The 15,701-nt window shown below is 38.1% G+C and overlaps 1 protein-coding gene and 1 non-coding gene across 2 annotated transcripts; both read left to right on the top strand.

Moving 5' to 3' along the window:
* The first annotated feature begins 4,856 nt into the window (after positions 1 to 4,856).
* TRNAG-GCC (transfer RNA glycine (anticodon GCC)) lies at positions 4,857 to 4,927 on the top strand. Its single transcript has one exon. It is a non-coding gene; the product is annotated as a tRNA-Gly (tRNA).
* Positions 4,928 to 5,888: 961 nt separating this feature from the next.
* Positions 5,889 to 7,727, top strand: LOC149847922 (CASP-like protein 5C1). Its single transcript, XM_090002737.1, has 3 exons — positions 5,889 to 6,019; positions 7,311 to 7,443; positions 7,533 to 7,727. Exons 1-3 carry the CDS (start codon positions 5,889 to 5,891, stop codon positions 7,725 to 7,727), a joined length of 459 nt encoding a protein of 152 aa, XP_089858863.1.
* The last annotated feature ends 7,974 nt before the right edge of the window (positions 7,728 to 15,701 follow it).

Below are 15,701 nucleotides of genomic sequence, written 5' to 3' on the forward strand. Positions count from 1 at the left end.
TTTGTAGATCTATCATTTGTTCCTATCTTTGTTCTTTGGAATGAATTAGAGTATACACTTTCCGATATGCCCTTTTCAGAATATTTTTGATATGCCCTTTTCGATTTACACTTTCCATATTTTTGATATTTATATTTCAAACAAATTTTTTTATTATTTATTTTAATTTTGTGATGAATTAGCGTCGGATATGTATCCGTCGCTAAAATTCAACAAAAATCCAGGCGCACAAAATAATGACGCAATTTAGCGACGGATATTATCCATCGATAAATTTTAGCGATGGATTAACGACGGATTTATATCTGTCGCAAACACAAAATCAGTCATTATTTAGCAACGAATTGTGGCATTCGCTAATCTTTCGCAATTTAGCGATGGATCTTTTCTGTCGCTAATTAGCGACCAGGAAATTGCAATGGTTGCTATCTATCGCTAAGTCGTCGCTAACAATTTTAGCGACGGCTAACATCCGTCGCTAATCCACAAAATTCTTGTAGTGTGTGTCTCTGTATCGATTTGAAAATCGATTTAAGTCTGAAACCGATATTGACAACATGGGTCAAGCCCTTGTCAAGGTTGTATTGGCAGAAGCCACAACTTAGCCATGCCTATAGGCCAAGGGGTAGCAAACGTGTTTGATATGGTCCTAAGGGTGGATCCGATTCTGAGTTTGAATGTTAACCTGCCCAAATTGGATTAAAAAAAAATAGATATTTGAATCCAAGTTCAAGTTTTCATATGTTGCTATGTAATGGCGTAAAAATACATCAAAATTTATTTTCGACAAGTTCAAATCCAATCCAAAAGTGCACACACATTCTATTTTCAAGATCCATATCCAAATATAATGTTTCAAATTCGGATGAGGGGGTCTGGCTGAATTCGATCCATTTCACCTTGTGCATAACCAAGGGATACATGCGTCAATATCATTGGAATGATGCACCCAACCAGGTCGCCGGACCTGGGGTGAAGGTGCTGACTCCATCCCAGATTCGACTCCCACCGAGTGCTTTTAACTGGTGGGCTCGTAAGGGTTTGGGTGTCTGTAACCTCACCTCGGTTTACTTTTGCAGGAGGGTGAGCCCTTTAAGTGACTCGATTCTCGGTGAGAGTTTTTCATCATAAAAAAAAACATGAGAATGATACTTAATTTTAAAGGTCAACAACTTCGGGAAGTGAACTTATGTCATAACTATGAGTCATTAGAATGTGAGAACTGAAAATACGAAAACCGAAAATACGAGAACTAATGTATGAATATCGATTTTCAGAGATTTTTTTTTTACAGAAAAAGTTGGCTTTAATCAGACTCCTAACAGTTATACAACTGTACCATAAGAATTCGTACTTGCAATGTCTTGTGATATGCACTAACTGCTCCTGCCACACAAGCGAAGCCTTTATTTGGTGTTTTTTTTTTCTCTTGAATTAACCATACCGATGTGATCTAGATGCTTGGTATTATAAGAATCATCTGATTTTGATATATAAATTAAATTTTTTTAAGGCTTTAAAATCAGTGATTCATAATCTTCACAAATATTCAATTTTACAAAAATCGCAATTTTCACTAAAATACACTATATTTCTAGCAAATTCACCATCCCAAACACATTTTGAATTTGCAAAAAAGTGTTGAAAATGCCCATAATTTTACTTCTCATTCTCATATTGTAGTGACTGTCATAACGATATGCTTTGAATATTGCAGAGTAGAGTGTTTTTTCTTCCTTGTTTTTTTTACAACTTGCTAACATTAAACCAAGAAGTCGATCGGTATTTACAACGCTTAAAAATAGAAATACCATCTCATCATGCCGTTTTTTTTTTCACTGAGAAGGGAGTATTTTTTGTCACCAGACGCGTATATAATCTTCAAAAAAGAAGTAAAATTAAGACTCTGATCAATGTCAAAGTGAGAGAAAAGAGAACCATCAGAGGGTCCACGTTACGTCTTCGGGGGCCGATCGGGGAACCGCAGCCGCAGCTTCAGACGGTACAGCGAAGCCTCGGCGCCGTCCCGCTCCTCGGCGAGGACGAAGGCGGCGGTGCCGCTCGCGAACGCGAACGAGCCGGTGCCGCCCACGACGGCGAGCTCCTGCGAGTCGGAGAGGCGGACCCCGGAGGCCCGGACGGCGAGGCCGCCGCTGAGCTCGGGGGTGTCGATGGTCAGGTAGACGACGTCGAAGCCGGAGCGGGCGAAGACGAAGCCCTGGGCACTCCCGACGACGACCGAGCCGCTCTCCGGAAGCTCGGTGATGGCGCGGCGGAAGACGAGCGCACCCGGCCCCGTGGGCAGTGTGGGCCGGGCCGAGCGGGGTCTGGACGGGCGGTCCGGTGGCTGGAGGAAGAGGGAGAGGGAGAGTTGAGGAGGGATGGTGGTGGAGTTGGTGGTGGGGATCTGGCACCAGGGGCGAAGAGGGCGAGGAGGACGACGGAGAGGATGGCTGCAGCGACCGCCGAGACGAAGATGATCCTGGCCACCGCCATTGTCGTTAATGGGACGGTACGGTGGTGTCTCAGGATGGTGGTGGGCTTTGTAAGGGACTTGGGTCTTTTTTTTGGGGTTTGTGGGTTCGGTCCAACTAAACCCAACTAATACACCAGACCAAGTTGCTCCGTGAATGGATCGGGTTTGGGACTGTCGCGTGGAGTCATCCCCAGTATCACAATATTGTCCGGACTTTCCCAGAAAAGGAAAATATCGCGACAAATTAAGCACGATGGGAATTGTGGTAAAGGTTTTCATGGGAAAGCTGAATATTCAATAATATTAAAGTCAAGAACTCGTATGGATAGGAAAGTATAGGGGAATGAAAACCCTCTCCCTCTCCAATGTTTTTTTTAGTATTTTTTTTTTCAAAATTCTGACCGTGCAGATGTCTTCAACATGATTGATTTATTATAAATTGACACTTGGATCATGAATTTTGGATAGAAAAAATGATATTTGAAGTATCAAAAATTTATAAAAAATTGTACTTGTTGATTTTGAAACTTATAAAAACCTATCTATGTATCGGAATCAAATGCTCCAAGAATTAATTCCTATAAAAACAAACTTATAGATCACATTTGTACGGCCAAAATTTTGAAAAAAATACTAAAATCCAATAAAACTTTCATTGGAAAGGTTTGAGAGGGTTTTTCATTGGAGAGGTTTTCATTTCCCAGAATATAAAAATATTTATAGAGTGGTGGGGGTCTGCCTAACCCCAGCTTGCCTATAAAAAAATAAGAGAGATGTGTATGGAAGTGCTGACGTTTTTTTTAGATAATTTGAGTATTCATATCATGTGAAAGCCCACACATCGGTCTCCACTTATGTAGTTGGCGAAAGTGTTCATATATAGAAAATCGTAGAAAAATGTAAAAGAATTTTACTCATTTGTAATGCCATGGGAAGATTCCATTTTTCAGGATTTTCCCATATTTTCCCCACTTCAAACATAACCTTGAGAATTTTGTTTTCCATAAAATCCCTAGGAATTATCGGTATATGAAATTTTTGAAAAAGAAAGAATACAAGAATAGAAATAGATTTTTAAAAAAATGTTCATATCACGATCAATTTATAATAATTTTCATAATATAATAACAATGATATCTGTGACTATGGCTGACCTAAACCACTACTCTGCGGGATTTAAATGTTCAACGTGAATGCACCATGGCCTATAGTCAGTACCAGTGTGACAAATATGGCGAGATTTATGAAAATCCCATGACAATATTGCGAGAAATTGCTTGAAAGTTTAAAACGGTAATTTCTTGCGAGATTTACAAAATATCGTGAGATTTATGAAAAAACATAAATACCATGATTTAAACGCGATATTTATGTTTTAAACGGCCATTTATCACAAAAAATCATGTATTTTTAGTTTTAAATAATTTTATTAATATTTTCTTATAAAAATATTTTTTATATTTTCAATTAATTTTTTTATTGCCGAGATTTTGCCAAAAAAATGCAAGATTTATGATTTTTTTTCAATTTCTCACAAGTTTTTTAAAAACGAGAAATTGCCTATAAAAACGTTTGTCACTATGGTTAGTACCACATATATCATTCTTAATTAGCAAATAAGACTTCACTGGATGAAGGAAAATAAAAGAGAAAGAGAGATAGATCCAAATAGATTCATCGGATTTGCATCAGATATGATAAAGTTGAGACATGTGACTTGTGCAATAGGGATCTACGGAGACACCTCTACGAAGTATGTCATAAAATGTACACTTGAAACCAACAGAATATCCGATCCAAGTTTGACATGCTATTTTCTTTCAGAAATATAAAAAGTTTGACATGCTATTTCAGGATATGGATTCTTTAAGTAAAATACAAATGTGCATCCAAATCAGATTCAAATCTGTTCAATCGGATTGCTTTTAGATTCTGGTTGCATTCAGATCAGCATTTTAAGTTGGATATGGAGTTTATCCTAGTCAAAATCCGATCGATTGCAATTTTTACGTGTATATTTTTTCTGGATCAAGTATTACCACATTTATTTTGGATTTGGATTCAATCTTACTTTCTTGGATCTGATTCAGATATAGTGCTTACATTTCTGATTGAGATTGGGATCTGAAAAGATCCAGCCCAATTACGACCGGTTTGCACCCTCTACACCCTATTGCCTTGCCTGTTAGGGCTTCTGCGTCTCCCTGTGCTGCATTACTTGGAGTTGATATCATTTCTCTAGTTTACCATCGAGAGTCGACATATCTATGTGCTCTCGATTTTTATTAAATCGGTTTGTTGTTTATTTTTAACCTTGTTTTTTCTAACTTTACTATCCGTTATCATTAATAACATAATTAGTGCGTAAAAGATTCCACCAGCACCAGTGGTCTAGTGGTAGAATAGTACCCTGCCACGGTACAGACCCGGGTTCGATTCCCGGCTGGTGCACATCCATTTTTATTTTTGTTTTTAAGTTTATTTAAAAAAAGGCATTTCAGTCTACTATTTTTGTCAGAGCGTGGAGTAGGCCCGAGAAAGAGAAAGGTTATTTTTTTCTTAGAGGTGGTACATTTAGGACTGAAAACTGAAATATCTTTATCAACCAAATATGTTTGTTGGTATAAATTCGAGATTTTCATAGTTTTTGTAAATTTAACCCTGCAGATGCATTTGACGTGGTCCATTTGCTAGGAATTGATGGTTGAATCATGGTAATCGGCTTGAATATTTATAAAAATGTGATTTTCAATCTTTAAAAGATCCTTCTTATACATAGTAATTAGATGATCCAAGAGTCTCTTTCTATAAAACCAAACGTTTAGATTACACATGTACAGTGAAGTTTTATAAAAAAAATTAAAGAACCTATAAAAACCTTGGTTCATTCAAGTAAACATATTTCAGTTGTGAAGTCTTGCATTTGAGAGCTCAGTTTATATGCAGAATAGATATGGACGCTTGTGTTTATACAATCTCACCCCCCCCCCCTCCCCCGCCCACAAAACTCTCTCTCTCTCTGAGGTCACAATGCGTTAAAGAGGAGGTCCTAAAGAGTTGACAAAGAGACGGAGAGACACCTAAAGAGTACACGCACCCTCCTGGTTGCATCACGCCATAGACAAAAGTGCATGGTGGCGGTGAGGCAGCATTCAACCGCAAATTATGGCGGTGGGGATTGACACAGGCCGCAAATCCTCCGCTTGTACACCCCTCAAATAATTTGAACGATTCTTCTTTTCTCTCTCTCTCTAATCCGTTTCTTCTCTCCTGCACCAATTGAGATTTTGATGGTTTCCAAACGTGCGAGCAGTAGTGAGGTCGAAGATGGAGGGAGAAGATGAATCCCTGACACCCCGGGATCGATCGGGGCCGTTTCTGCATTGTGATTCTGTTTGCAGAGTTGAGTACGATGGCTGAGCTGCCCGGTTCGTTGGGTACCCCCGGAAGCCTCTCTCTCCGGCTCGGCCAGACCTTCTTCTCGACCGCTGTCCTCCTCATCATGTCGGTGGGCGTCCCCTTCTATCACTACACTGCTTTCTGGTACGTGAACGCACTTCTCCCACAATTTCTAACTCTTTGTTTCCCTGCCATAATAAACAGATCTACTACACTTAGATTTTAGATATGTGAAACAGAGGAGTTAAGAAAAAATGAGGCCTTGGAAAAAAGAGACTATTACAACAAGAAGGAAAAGAAAAATCAAAGAGAATTTGCAACATGGTGGTTTGCAGAATGCTAAGTCAGTTCATGGTTTATGATAGAAAAACCTACCTTTTCATTATTAGGTCAAAATTTGTTAACATTTCATTCATAACTCGAAGTAAATTTTGGGGATGTGAATTTCATTTTTAAGATCAGGTACCTAATGTTTGGCTATTGAAATACCAACTCTGTTCTTGATTTTGTTGGCCTAAGCAAATCTAATTCGACCAATGAAGCTATTGAACCAGGGACATTTCAGAGACAAGATGGGAGATGCTCCATTTGTTCTTCATATACGAAGCAAACTTGAAGCAGGTCTATCTTCTCATGTATCCTATGAAGATTCTTTTCTACCTAAAGAAAAGGGTTACAATTTTAGTTATTCTACTTTTCTTTGGCTTAAAAAAAATGGAATTCTAAGAAGCAGAGGGTGCATCACCCTTAATCTGAAACAGAGGCAACCACGACCATGATCCTTAAAAAGCAATGCAACTAAATAATTCTCTATATCCAGCAGAACCAACTATTTCTTTCACAATCTTATGAAAATAGAAAATCATCAATCAAAACATGTGGATTTTGGATAGATTCATGGTTAAGAACAGTGAAATTCCTCGAACTCAAAAGGCGCTGATGTACATCCAATGTTTTGATTCAAATAAGGAGAACTGTTTTTTACATCATACTTGTGGATGCAGCACAACCATGAGAACTAAAAACCTGTTTGCAGAAGCAGAAGATCCCTGATATCCCTATTATAGGCATTCATTTTGTTAGTTTCAACTGATCTTGTAAGCAAGCCCAATCGGGGTGCAAAACTTTTCTGTCACAAAATATATTTGAATCTTTAATATGCAGGTTCAATATGGTTTCCTTATGCAGAAGCTATATAATGAAAGAAAATCATTGGCATTTGGCACTTATGAGGCTAAGCAGCTTGAGGTAATAAAGTTATTACCTTCAAGCAAGCAAACGGGAGAACATGAAGAAACATGGCCAGTCTACTAATTCTTGAAATTATAATTTACTAATACTCAGATCAAGAACTCATATATACAAAAATGTTTATAAGAAATTGAGTTGTTACCTGCACTTGTTCAGGCTTTTATGACCTAATTTTGTTCAACAGCTACCTAGTGACAATCATGGGCTTGGGGATCCTTTGGAGCTTTGCACTAGCAATCATGGACATGTGCGCTCTCATTACAGGGTCCACACTTCATCGGACAAGTTTTGTGGTGACTGTAGTTGTTGGAGACTGGGTAAGTCCAGAAGCAGAAGACTTTTCTGAGAGTGCCTCTTCTATCTCCACCATACACAAAGTGACCAACTACATTCTTGGCAAAGACAGGTCTTGTCGACGCTTTCGCTAGCGGCAGCATGCTCATCAGCAGGAGTTGCAGATCTGCTGTTCACAACCGGTGGGCCTTTATGTCCTCGAAAGTGCTGTGGTAGATACCAGCTTTCTGCTGCAATGGCAGTCTTGTCCTGGTTCTTGACTGCAATTTCTTCTCTTCTAAATCTCTGGTTGTTGGCTTCATCGTAGCACAACCATGCTAACATTAGAATTTTCTAGGCCACATTAATCAATTTAACTCATATTCCCCAAGAGTTGCCACATCTGTTGTATGTACTTGGGGTTCTTTGAATTCATCACTTGTTAGATCTGCCTAATTCCACGGTGAATGAAGAGCGTAATGAAGAAAAATAATTTTTATTTCGTTGTATTTGGTTGTTGCAAATAAATAAAGAGCTGCTGCTTGCTGAGTGAATGAATGAGTCCATCCTGTAAGATTTGCAATAAATCGAGAGATGCAAATGAGGAATACAACATCAAATGGGGAGTATAAGTGGTCAATATTGACTACCATTTTCAGCAAAAGGAGTGAAACTAACAATTCTGTATCATCGATAGGGTGTCAGTGAATAAATGAGCAGATCACCATGACATGAATTACTAACACTTGAGAATGAGTGGTCAAAAAAATGAATTTGTGGTAGAATACTAGGCATCCCGAACATGGGGTGAGCAGAAAAACTTCTCAATTTAGATTGCTGGTTGAATTATCCAAATGAGACAAATTACATCAGTTCTCATAACTGCTACCTATTACAAAATACAAATACAACATCTACCATCCCTGGGTCAAGTGCTTCCTGAAATACAATATTCAAGCTAAGTGGTATAATAAAATAGCGAAATTCTATATTTACAAGCTTGGTAATGCTAATGCAATTACAGAACTACAAGCATTGAAAATATGGGAAAAAGCAGAAACCAGAAGCAATCCTGACATACCAACATTGAAGAAACATGTGGAAGATTGTGACTTTTCGCACTTCTCTCTCTGTATGAATGAAATGTTTACAAGTCACAGAATCTTAACCAAGTGATCTAGGCCCATACCCAATACTGCCAACAGGAAAAAGGTAAACCAATGGGTAAGCATTGAAAAATACTAGATTTTTCCAATTGTTGATACCAAACGGCATTGCATTGCTTCCTGATGAAAGGATGACATTCCAGATACAAAAGGAAAAATCGATGCAAATGTTGAGCAACACAGAAAATTGAAATTGTTGAAAACCATACCAACAACTATACTTTTTTTTTATGGTAGGAACCAAAACTGGCCTGATACAAATTACCTTCACTTTCAATGGGAAAAGACGGTACCCGAAGATAGTGGTATGCATGCTTATGTTCCTCTGGATTTGTTCTGCCTACAATTGGATCAGTTCCAAGCTGGGTCCTTGCCTGCTCTACCCTAATTTGGCCTACTGGAATCTGGCTTCCTCTATATTTTGTTGGTCAGAGCTTGCAATTTGTGATAGATTAATTATGTATAAGAAAAAACAAACTTGGTTGTGTATTTTCGAGTAATGGAGAGTGGCACAAGGGTAACCACCGCGGGGGTCTCCCGCGTGGTCAGTGGGAGGTTGCGTAAGAGCAAGACGCTGGATCAAATCTCATTGGTGCACGGGGTGTGTCCACAACTTTTACACGGTTGGGGGGCAGAGTAGTTGTGGGCCCCACCAGGGGTTTACCTCATTACTGAAATTACTAGCTGTTAGGTCCCAACCCAATTTCAATATTTAAATCAACGGCTACGAAGCCTGAATAGCTTTTTTATTTTTTTATTTTCGCAAAGCCCACATTAATCAAAGCAGGTTATATGCCCCCCCCCGAACAGGGCAGTTAGCTACATCTCATGTTCGGGGGTCCCAAAGAGCACCACGTATGTAAGCATGTGTGTCTCGTATCCCCATGTTTATCAGCATTAATTAGCGTTGGAGTTTGATGTGATTGCAAAGACTTAAGTACCATCTCCTCCATTGGTGCAAAAAAAAATGACGATTCTTGAAAAGAAGTGGTTGTAAAGACTTAAGTGCCCCGAAGATGATTATTTAAGACCCAGTCTCTGCACTGCAGGATTATCTGAGAAAGAAATCTCCCCTGGAGGAGGCCATGAACATCAACCCTCTCACTCTCTCTCTCCCTTCTATTTCTGCTTCTATGCACATCCAACAGAAGATCTTACATTGCTCCATCAAGCACCGACTGACCTGCACATTGACTGTTGTGGATCCTGATTCAGAGTTTTTACCCTTACAGGAGGAGGGTTTGGGAGTTCATCCCAGCGTGGGTAGCATCATTCAACTAAATGAGTTGTAGATCCTGATTCAGAGTTTTTACCCTTATAAGAGAGGGGTCTGGGGGCTCCTCCCAACGTGCGTAGCATCATTCAACTTGAAGAGTTGTGGAGTCTGATTCAAAGTTTTTACTCATTCATGTTTTAAGGCATTAGATCTCATGTTTGAATATCCACGCATGTGCAGTTTGCTTTTATCATGTTTAATTGCTTTCTAGATTATACTTTGAATTCTGGTGCATTTTAGATCTATCGATTTGTATGTAACCAGAGCTTATTTTAATCTGAATTTTTACTGCAACTTTATGCATATGTCTTCATGCTTTTCATAAAAAATCAGATCATTCTGAGTTTGTTTGACCCACTTTAAAAATCGAGATTCAGAACCTGTTATTTTGCACCGTCAGGATTTTAGCAGAATCAGGACCAACTTGCGGGAGTGATTTCTCCCTAACCAGAGATGATCTTTCCGATCCGTAAAAAGGGTTGTTTTTTAAATTGAATCTAGTTTGTTTATACTAAATTTCAGCGATTTCTATGGTGTTTTCATACCAGTTTTGGGTCGAAAACCATAACCCTGTCACCCTGTGTCATTTTAACGACTCAGATTTTGATCCATTTTGTTTGAATTTTATTTCCCCAATGGGAGATCATTTTTCAATTCTGTAAAACGGGTTCTCTTTGTTTATGTGTTTAGTTCATCCCTGTAAATTTTCAGAATTTTTCATGGTCAATTACTATTTTATTTTAATTAAATACCAGAACCTTGTATCCAGATTTTATAAATGTTCTGATTTTGGCCCCCATATCATGACCGTTGTAGCACTTCTTCAACAAATCGCTATTTGATTGATAATATTCTTCAGCAAATCATTGTTATCATTTTTTTGAGTCTCTAATGAGTCTCTATTATGATTTGTAGTATTTTTGGGTCTCCAACGAGCCTCACAATGATTTATAGTGTTGTTCGGTCTTTTAACTATGATTTATAGTGTTTTGGGGTCTCCAACGAGCCCCACAACGATTTATAGTATTTTCGGTCTTTTAACTATGATTTATAGTATTTTTGGGTCTCTAACGAGACCCACAGCGATTTATAGTGTTGCTGGACCTCGCTATAGCGATTTGTAGTATTTCTCGCTAAACACTACAACGATTTGTGATACAAATCGCAATCCGAATCAGGACCAACTTGTCAGGGCCATATCTCCCTAATCAGAGATTGGATTTCAAATCCGTAAAAAATGGTGTCTTTGTTATGAAGTCTAGTTTATTCCTGTAAATTTTCAGTGTTTTTTATGATCATTTGATACCCCATTTGAATCTAAAACTAGACCCCTATCAGTCTGCCTTATTTGAGTGACATAGGTTTTTTATTCATTTTGTAAGAGTCATATCTCCCCAATGAAAGATTATTTTCCAAATCTGTAAATAGGGTTTTCTTCCTCTATGTGTCTAGTTTATATCTGAAAAGTTTTATAACTTTCTATGCTCATTTGATATTTCAAACCTGTTAAAAACCGAGACATGTCTCCAACAAGTTATAATTAACTTCCATCGACTCAATTAAAAGGGAATAATAATATCTCTCGGTTTTTAACATGTTTGAAAAATCAAATGAGCATAAAAAGTTATAAAACTTTTAAGATATAAACTAGACATATAGAGGAAGAAAACCTCTTTTACGGATTTGGAAAATAATCTTTCGTTGGGGAGATATGACTCTTACAAAATGAAATAAAAACCTATGTCACTCAAATAAGGCAGACTGATAGGGGTCTAGTTTTAGATTCAAATGGGGTATCAAATGACCATATAAATCACTAGAAATTTACAGGAATAAACTAGACTTCATAACAAAGACACCACTTTTTACGGATTTGAAATTCAATCTCTGGTTAGGGAGATATGGCCCTGACAAGTTGGTCTTGATTCGGATAGCGATTTGTATCACAAATCGCTGTAGTGTTTAGCGAGAAACACTACAAATCGCTATAGCGAGGTCCAGCAACACTATAAATCGCTGTGGGTCTCGTTAGAGACCCAAAAATACTATAAATCATAGTTAAAAGACCGAAAAATACTACAAATCGCTGTGGGGCTCGTTGGAGACCCCAAAATACTATAAATCATAGTTAAAAGACCGGACAACACTATAAATCATTGTGAGGCTCGTTGGAGATCCAAAAATACTACAAATCATAGTAGAGACTCATTAAAGACCCAAAAAAATCAAAACAACAATTTGCTGAAGAATATTATCAATCAAATAGCGATTTGTTGAAGAAGTGCTACAACAGTCATGATATGGGGGCCAAAATCAGAACATTTATAAAATCTGGATACAAGGTTCTGGTATTTAATGAAAATAAAATAGTAATTGACCATGAAAAATTCTGAAAATTTACAGGGATGAACTAGACACATAAACGAAAAGAAACCGTTTTACAGAATTGAAAAATGATCTCTCATTAGGGAAATAAAATTCAAACAAAATGGATCAAAATCTGAGCCGTTAAAATGACACAGGGTGACAGGGTTATGGTTTTCGACCCAAAATTGGTATGAAAACACCATAGAAATCACTAAAATTTGGTATGAACAAACTAGATTCAATTTAAAAAACAACTCTTTTTACGGATTGGAAAGATCATCTCTGGTTAGGGAGAAATCACTCTCGCAAGTTGGTCATGATTCTGCTAAAATCCTGATGGTGCAAAATAACAGGTTCTGAATCTCGATTTTTAAAGTAAATTAAACAAACTCAGAATGATCTGATTTTTGGTGGAAAGCATGAAGACATATGCATAAAGTTGCAGTAAAAAATTCAGATTAAAATAAGCTCTGGTTACATACAAATCGATAGATCTAAAATGCACCAGAATTCATAGTATAATCTAGAAAGCAACTGAACATGATGAAAGCAAACTACACATGTGTGGATATTCAAACATGAGATCTAATGCCTTAAAATATGAATTGGTAAAAACTTTGAATCAGACTTCACAACTCTTCAAGTTGAATGATGCTACCCACACTGGGAGGAGCCCCAAAAGCCCCCTCTTGTAAGGGCAAAAACTCTAAATCAGGCTCCACAACTCATCTAGTTGAACGATGCTACAGTCAGTGTGCAGGTCAGTTGGTGTTTGATGGAGAAATGTTGGATCGTTTGTTGGATGTGCACAGAAGTAGAGAGAGAAGGGAGAGAGAGTGAGATGAGGTTTTACCCCTCTCCTGTAAGGGTAAAAACTCTGAATCAGGATCTACAACTCATTTAGTTGAATGATGCTACCCACGCTGGGAGGAGCCCCAAAACCCTCCTCCTGTAAGGGTAAAAACTCTGAATCAGGCTTCACAACAGTCAATGTGCAGGTTAGTCGGTGCTTGATGGAGCAATGTAGGATCTTCTGTTGGATGTGCACAGAAGCAGAAAGAGAAGGGAGAGAGAGAGTGAGAGGGTTGATGTTCATGGCCTCCTCCAGGGAAGATTTCTTTCTCGGATAATCCTGCAGTGCAAAGACTGAGTCTTAAATAATCATCTTTGGGGCACTTAAGTCTTTTCAAGAATCCTCTCTTGATTTCTTCTCTAGAGAGAGAGAGAGAGTTTTACAGTGTTTTACGGAGAAAGAAGAAGAAGACTTTGAAGAGTCAACATTCTCCTCGACTTTCTAGATGGAGGACATGTTTGTCCTTTTTTTGAACTGTTTGTTTTTTCTTTTTTGAATGAAGGGCATTTTTGTCATTTTCTCAAACCATCACTATGAGAAGAATAGCAAGAAAGGGTACTTAAGTCTTTGCAACAACACCAGAGTCCGATGCAAAGTTATGTCAATATACACGGGAATACGAGCCCCATGTGCTTGTATACGTGGTGCTCATTCAAAGCCCCAAACACAGACGTGGGATTCAGTGAATCATCGGGGGGGGGGGGGGGGGGCATACACCACCCTCTCGCCTCCCATGTGTGTACTTGTTACCATGTGGAAGGCTTTTAGCTCCATCCGTTTCAAAGATGGACGGCTCCTGGGAAAGTGATGTGGTCATGGGGTTGATGGGGCCCAAATCATCAGGAATGCCATAACATGAGCCCCACTCAAATCAACGTCTTGTTATTGATGTTATGAGCTTGCTCATGTTTGGATCCCAACCCGGTCGTGGGGTGGATGCATATGGGTGTGTTTGGATCTTTGTCGTAATGGTTCAGGCCATGGTCCAGTGAACCCAATCTTTCCATAAACTGTTTTCAATTTGTGACCGCTAGGGTGAGTTTGATTGAGATATGAGGATATGATTTTGCATAGGCCGGGTCTCATGGAAAGATATGGGTAATCAAACGCTGAATCTTAAATACCTCTCCAAATGGGGATCCGAGATTCATATTTTTAGTTGAGATACGAACAGATTGGGAGAGTAGGAATGTGGGAGGTGTGTGGCGCTGAGGTGAGGAGTTCTGTTCCACTCATCTCCAAAGTCATCCTTATCATCATACCCCTCCATGAGATCTCATTAATGCAAGTGGTTTTGATAAAATCGAACCCCATAGATGTGATCTACATCGTTCATTTTGTAAAGATTGGGATTTGAATAGTAATTCAAATATTGTTTGGTTTAGGATTAGCTCATATCCGCATTCTCATATATGAGATGAATATACACAACATTATATTTCAGGTGCACCGATCAATTCATATCCACTGTCATATCTAGCTAGGTCAATCATCCACACATAATAATCTGGATTATTTTTGGATCTCGTCTCACTGTATCTCTTTTTATTTTTTGAGAGTAGAAGAAAAATATTATTCAGAAAAGAAAGATCATAAGGTTACAGTAAAGGGAAAATTTCGTTTATAATAACACCTTTTGCTTGATATTCTGAAAACAGCCTAAGGTTTCTGAAAAAGACAATTTCAGAACACAAATTTTCAATGAAAAATAAAGACCAGTTGCAGTAACTTCCGTTAACTGTGAGTTGTGTGTAATAAAATTCCTAAAACTGCCCCATTTCTTTATAAAATAGGCAAAACATTATTTTTTCAAACTGAACGCTGAAAATGATATTCTGTGTGAATCTTAAGTCTTAACCATGAAATTAACTTTACGTCTCTGTTTGATAATTTCAGCCAAAAGATAGGCTGGTTCTGAAATGTGCTTTCAAAAGATATTGAGACTTTTTGAAATATCACGCAGAAAAGGTTGGGGTTCCCCCCCTGTAAATCCTCTTGATGTTTTTATTTCGATGTTGCTGCCATCTTCCTTTTCCTTTTTCTTTCTTAATAAATAAAAAAAGGCACGAAAAGGTTCACACTTTGGTGCTGCTGGTCTAAGAAGAATCAACCCTTATTTCTGCTTGATTAGCAAGATCTACTAATTGCTCGGTGGTGTGTGCAATGAGAGAGAGAGAGAGAGAGAGAGAGAGAGAGAGAGAGAGAGAGAGAGAGAGAGAGAGAGGAAAATGAAATGAGAGAGGTGATTGATGACCTGCTTAGGGGGTTTCCTTCTCTGTCCATACCTGAGTCTGTTGAAAATATATAATCCTCCGTTATTCCATTTAATGTCATATTTAACTCACATGTTACGTGACTTACCGGCTCACTATTGTGTAGCTCTTTGAATTCTTGTGTGAGACTCTAGAGTTATACATTGTATCATAACGGGTACATCATTTATCTATTACATATAACGCTTCCATGATAAAAACATGTACTAAATAACTATGCACAATTCCTTGAGATATATTAATAGTGTTTTTCTCATATGATATGGGTTATTTTTTACATAATTATGTGATTTTTTTTCATCATTTAATTTTCAAGTATGAGGTTTTTACATATATTATGGGTTATTTTTTGCAGTCATGTAGATTT

The sequence above is a fragment of the Nuphar pumila genome, chromosome 1 (genome assembly GCF_984573655.1).
Source record: "Nuphar pumila chromosome 1, dmNupPumi1.hap1.1, whole genome shotgun sequence".
Classification (NCBI taxonomy): Eukaryota; Viridiplantae; Streptophyta; class Magnoliopsida; order Nymphaeales; family Nymphaeaceae; genus Nuphar; species Nuphar pumila.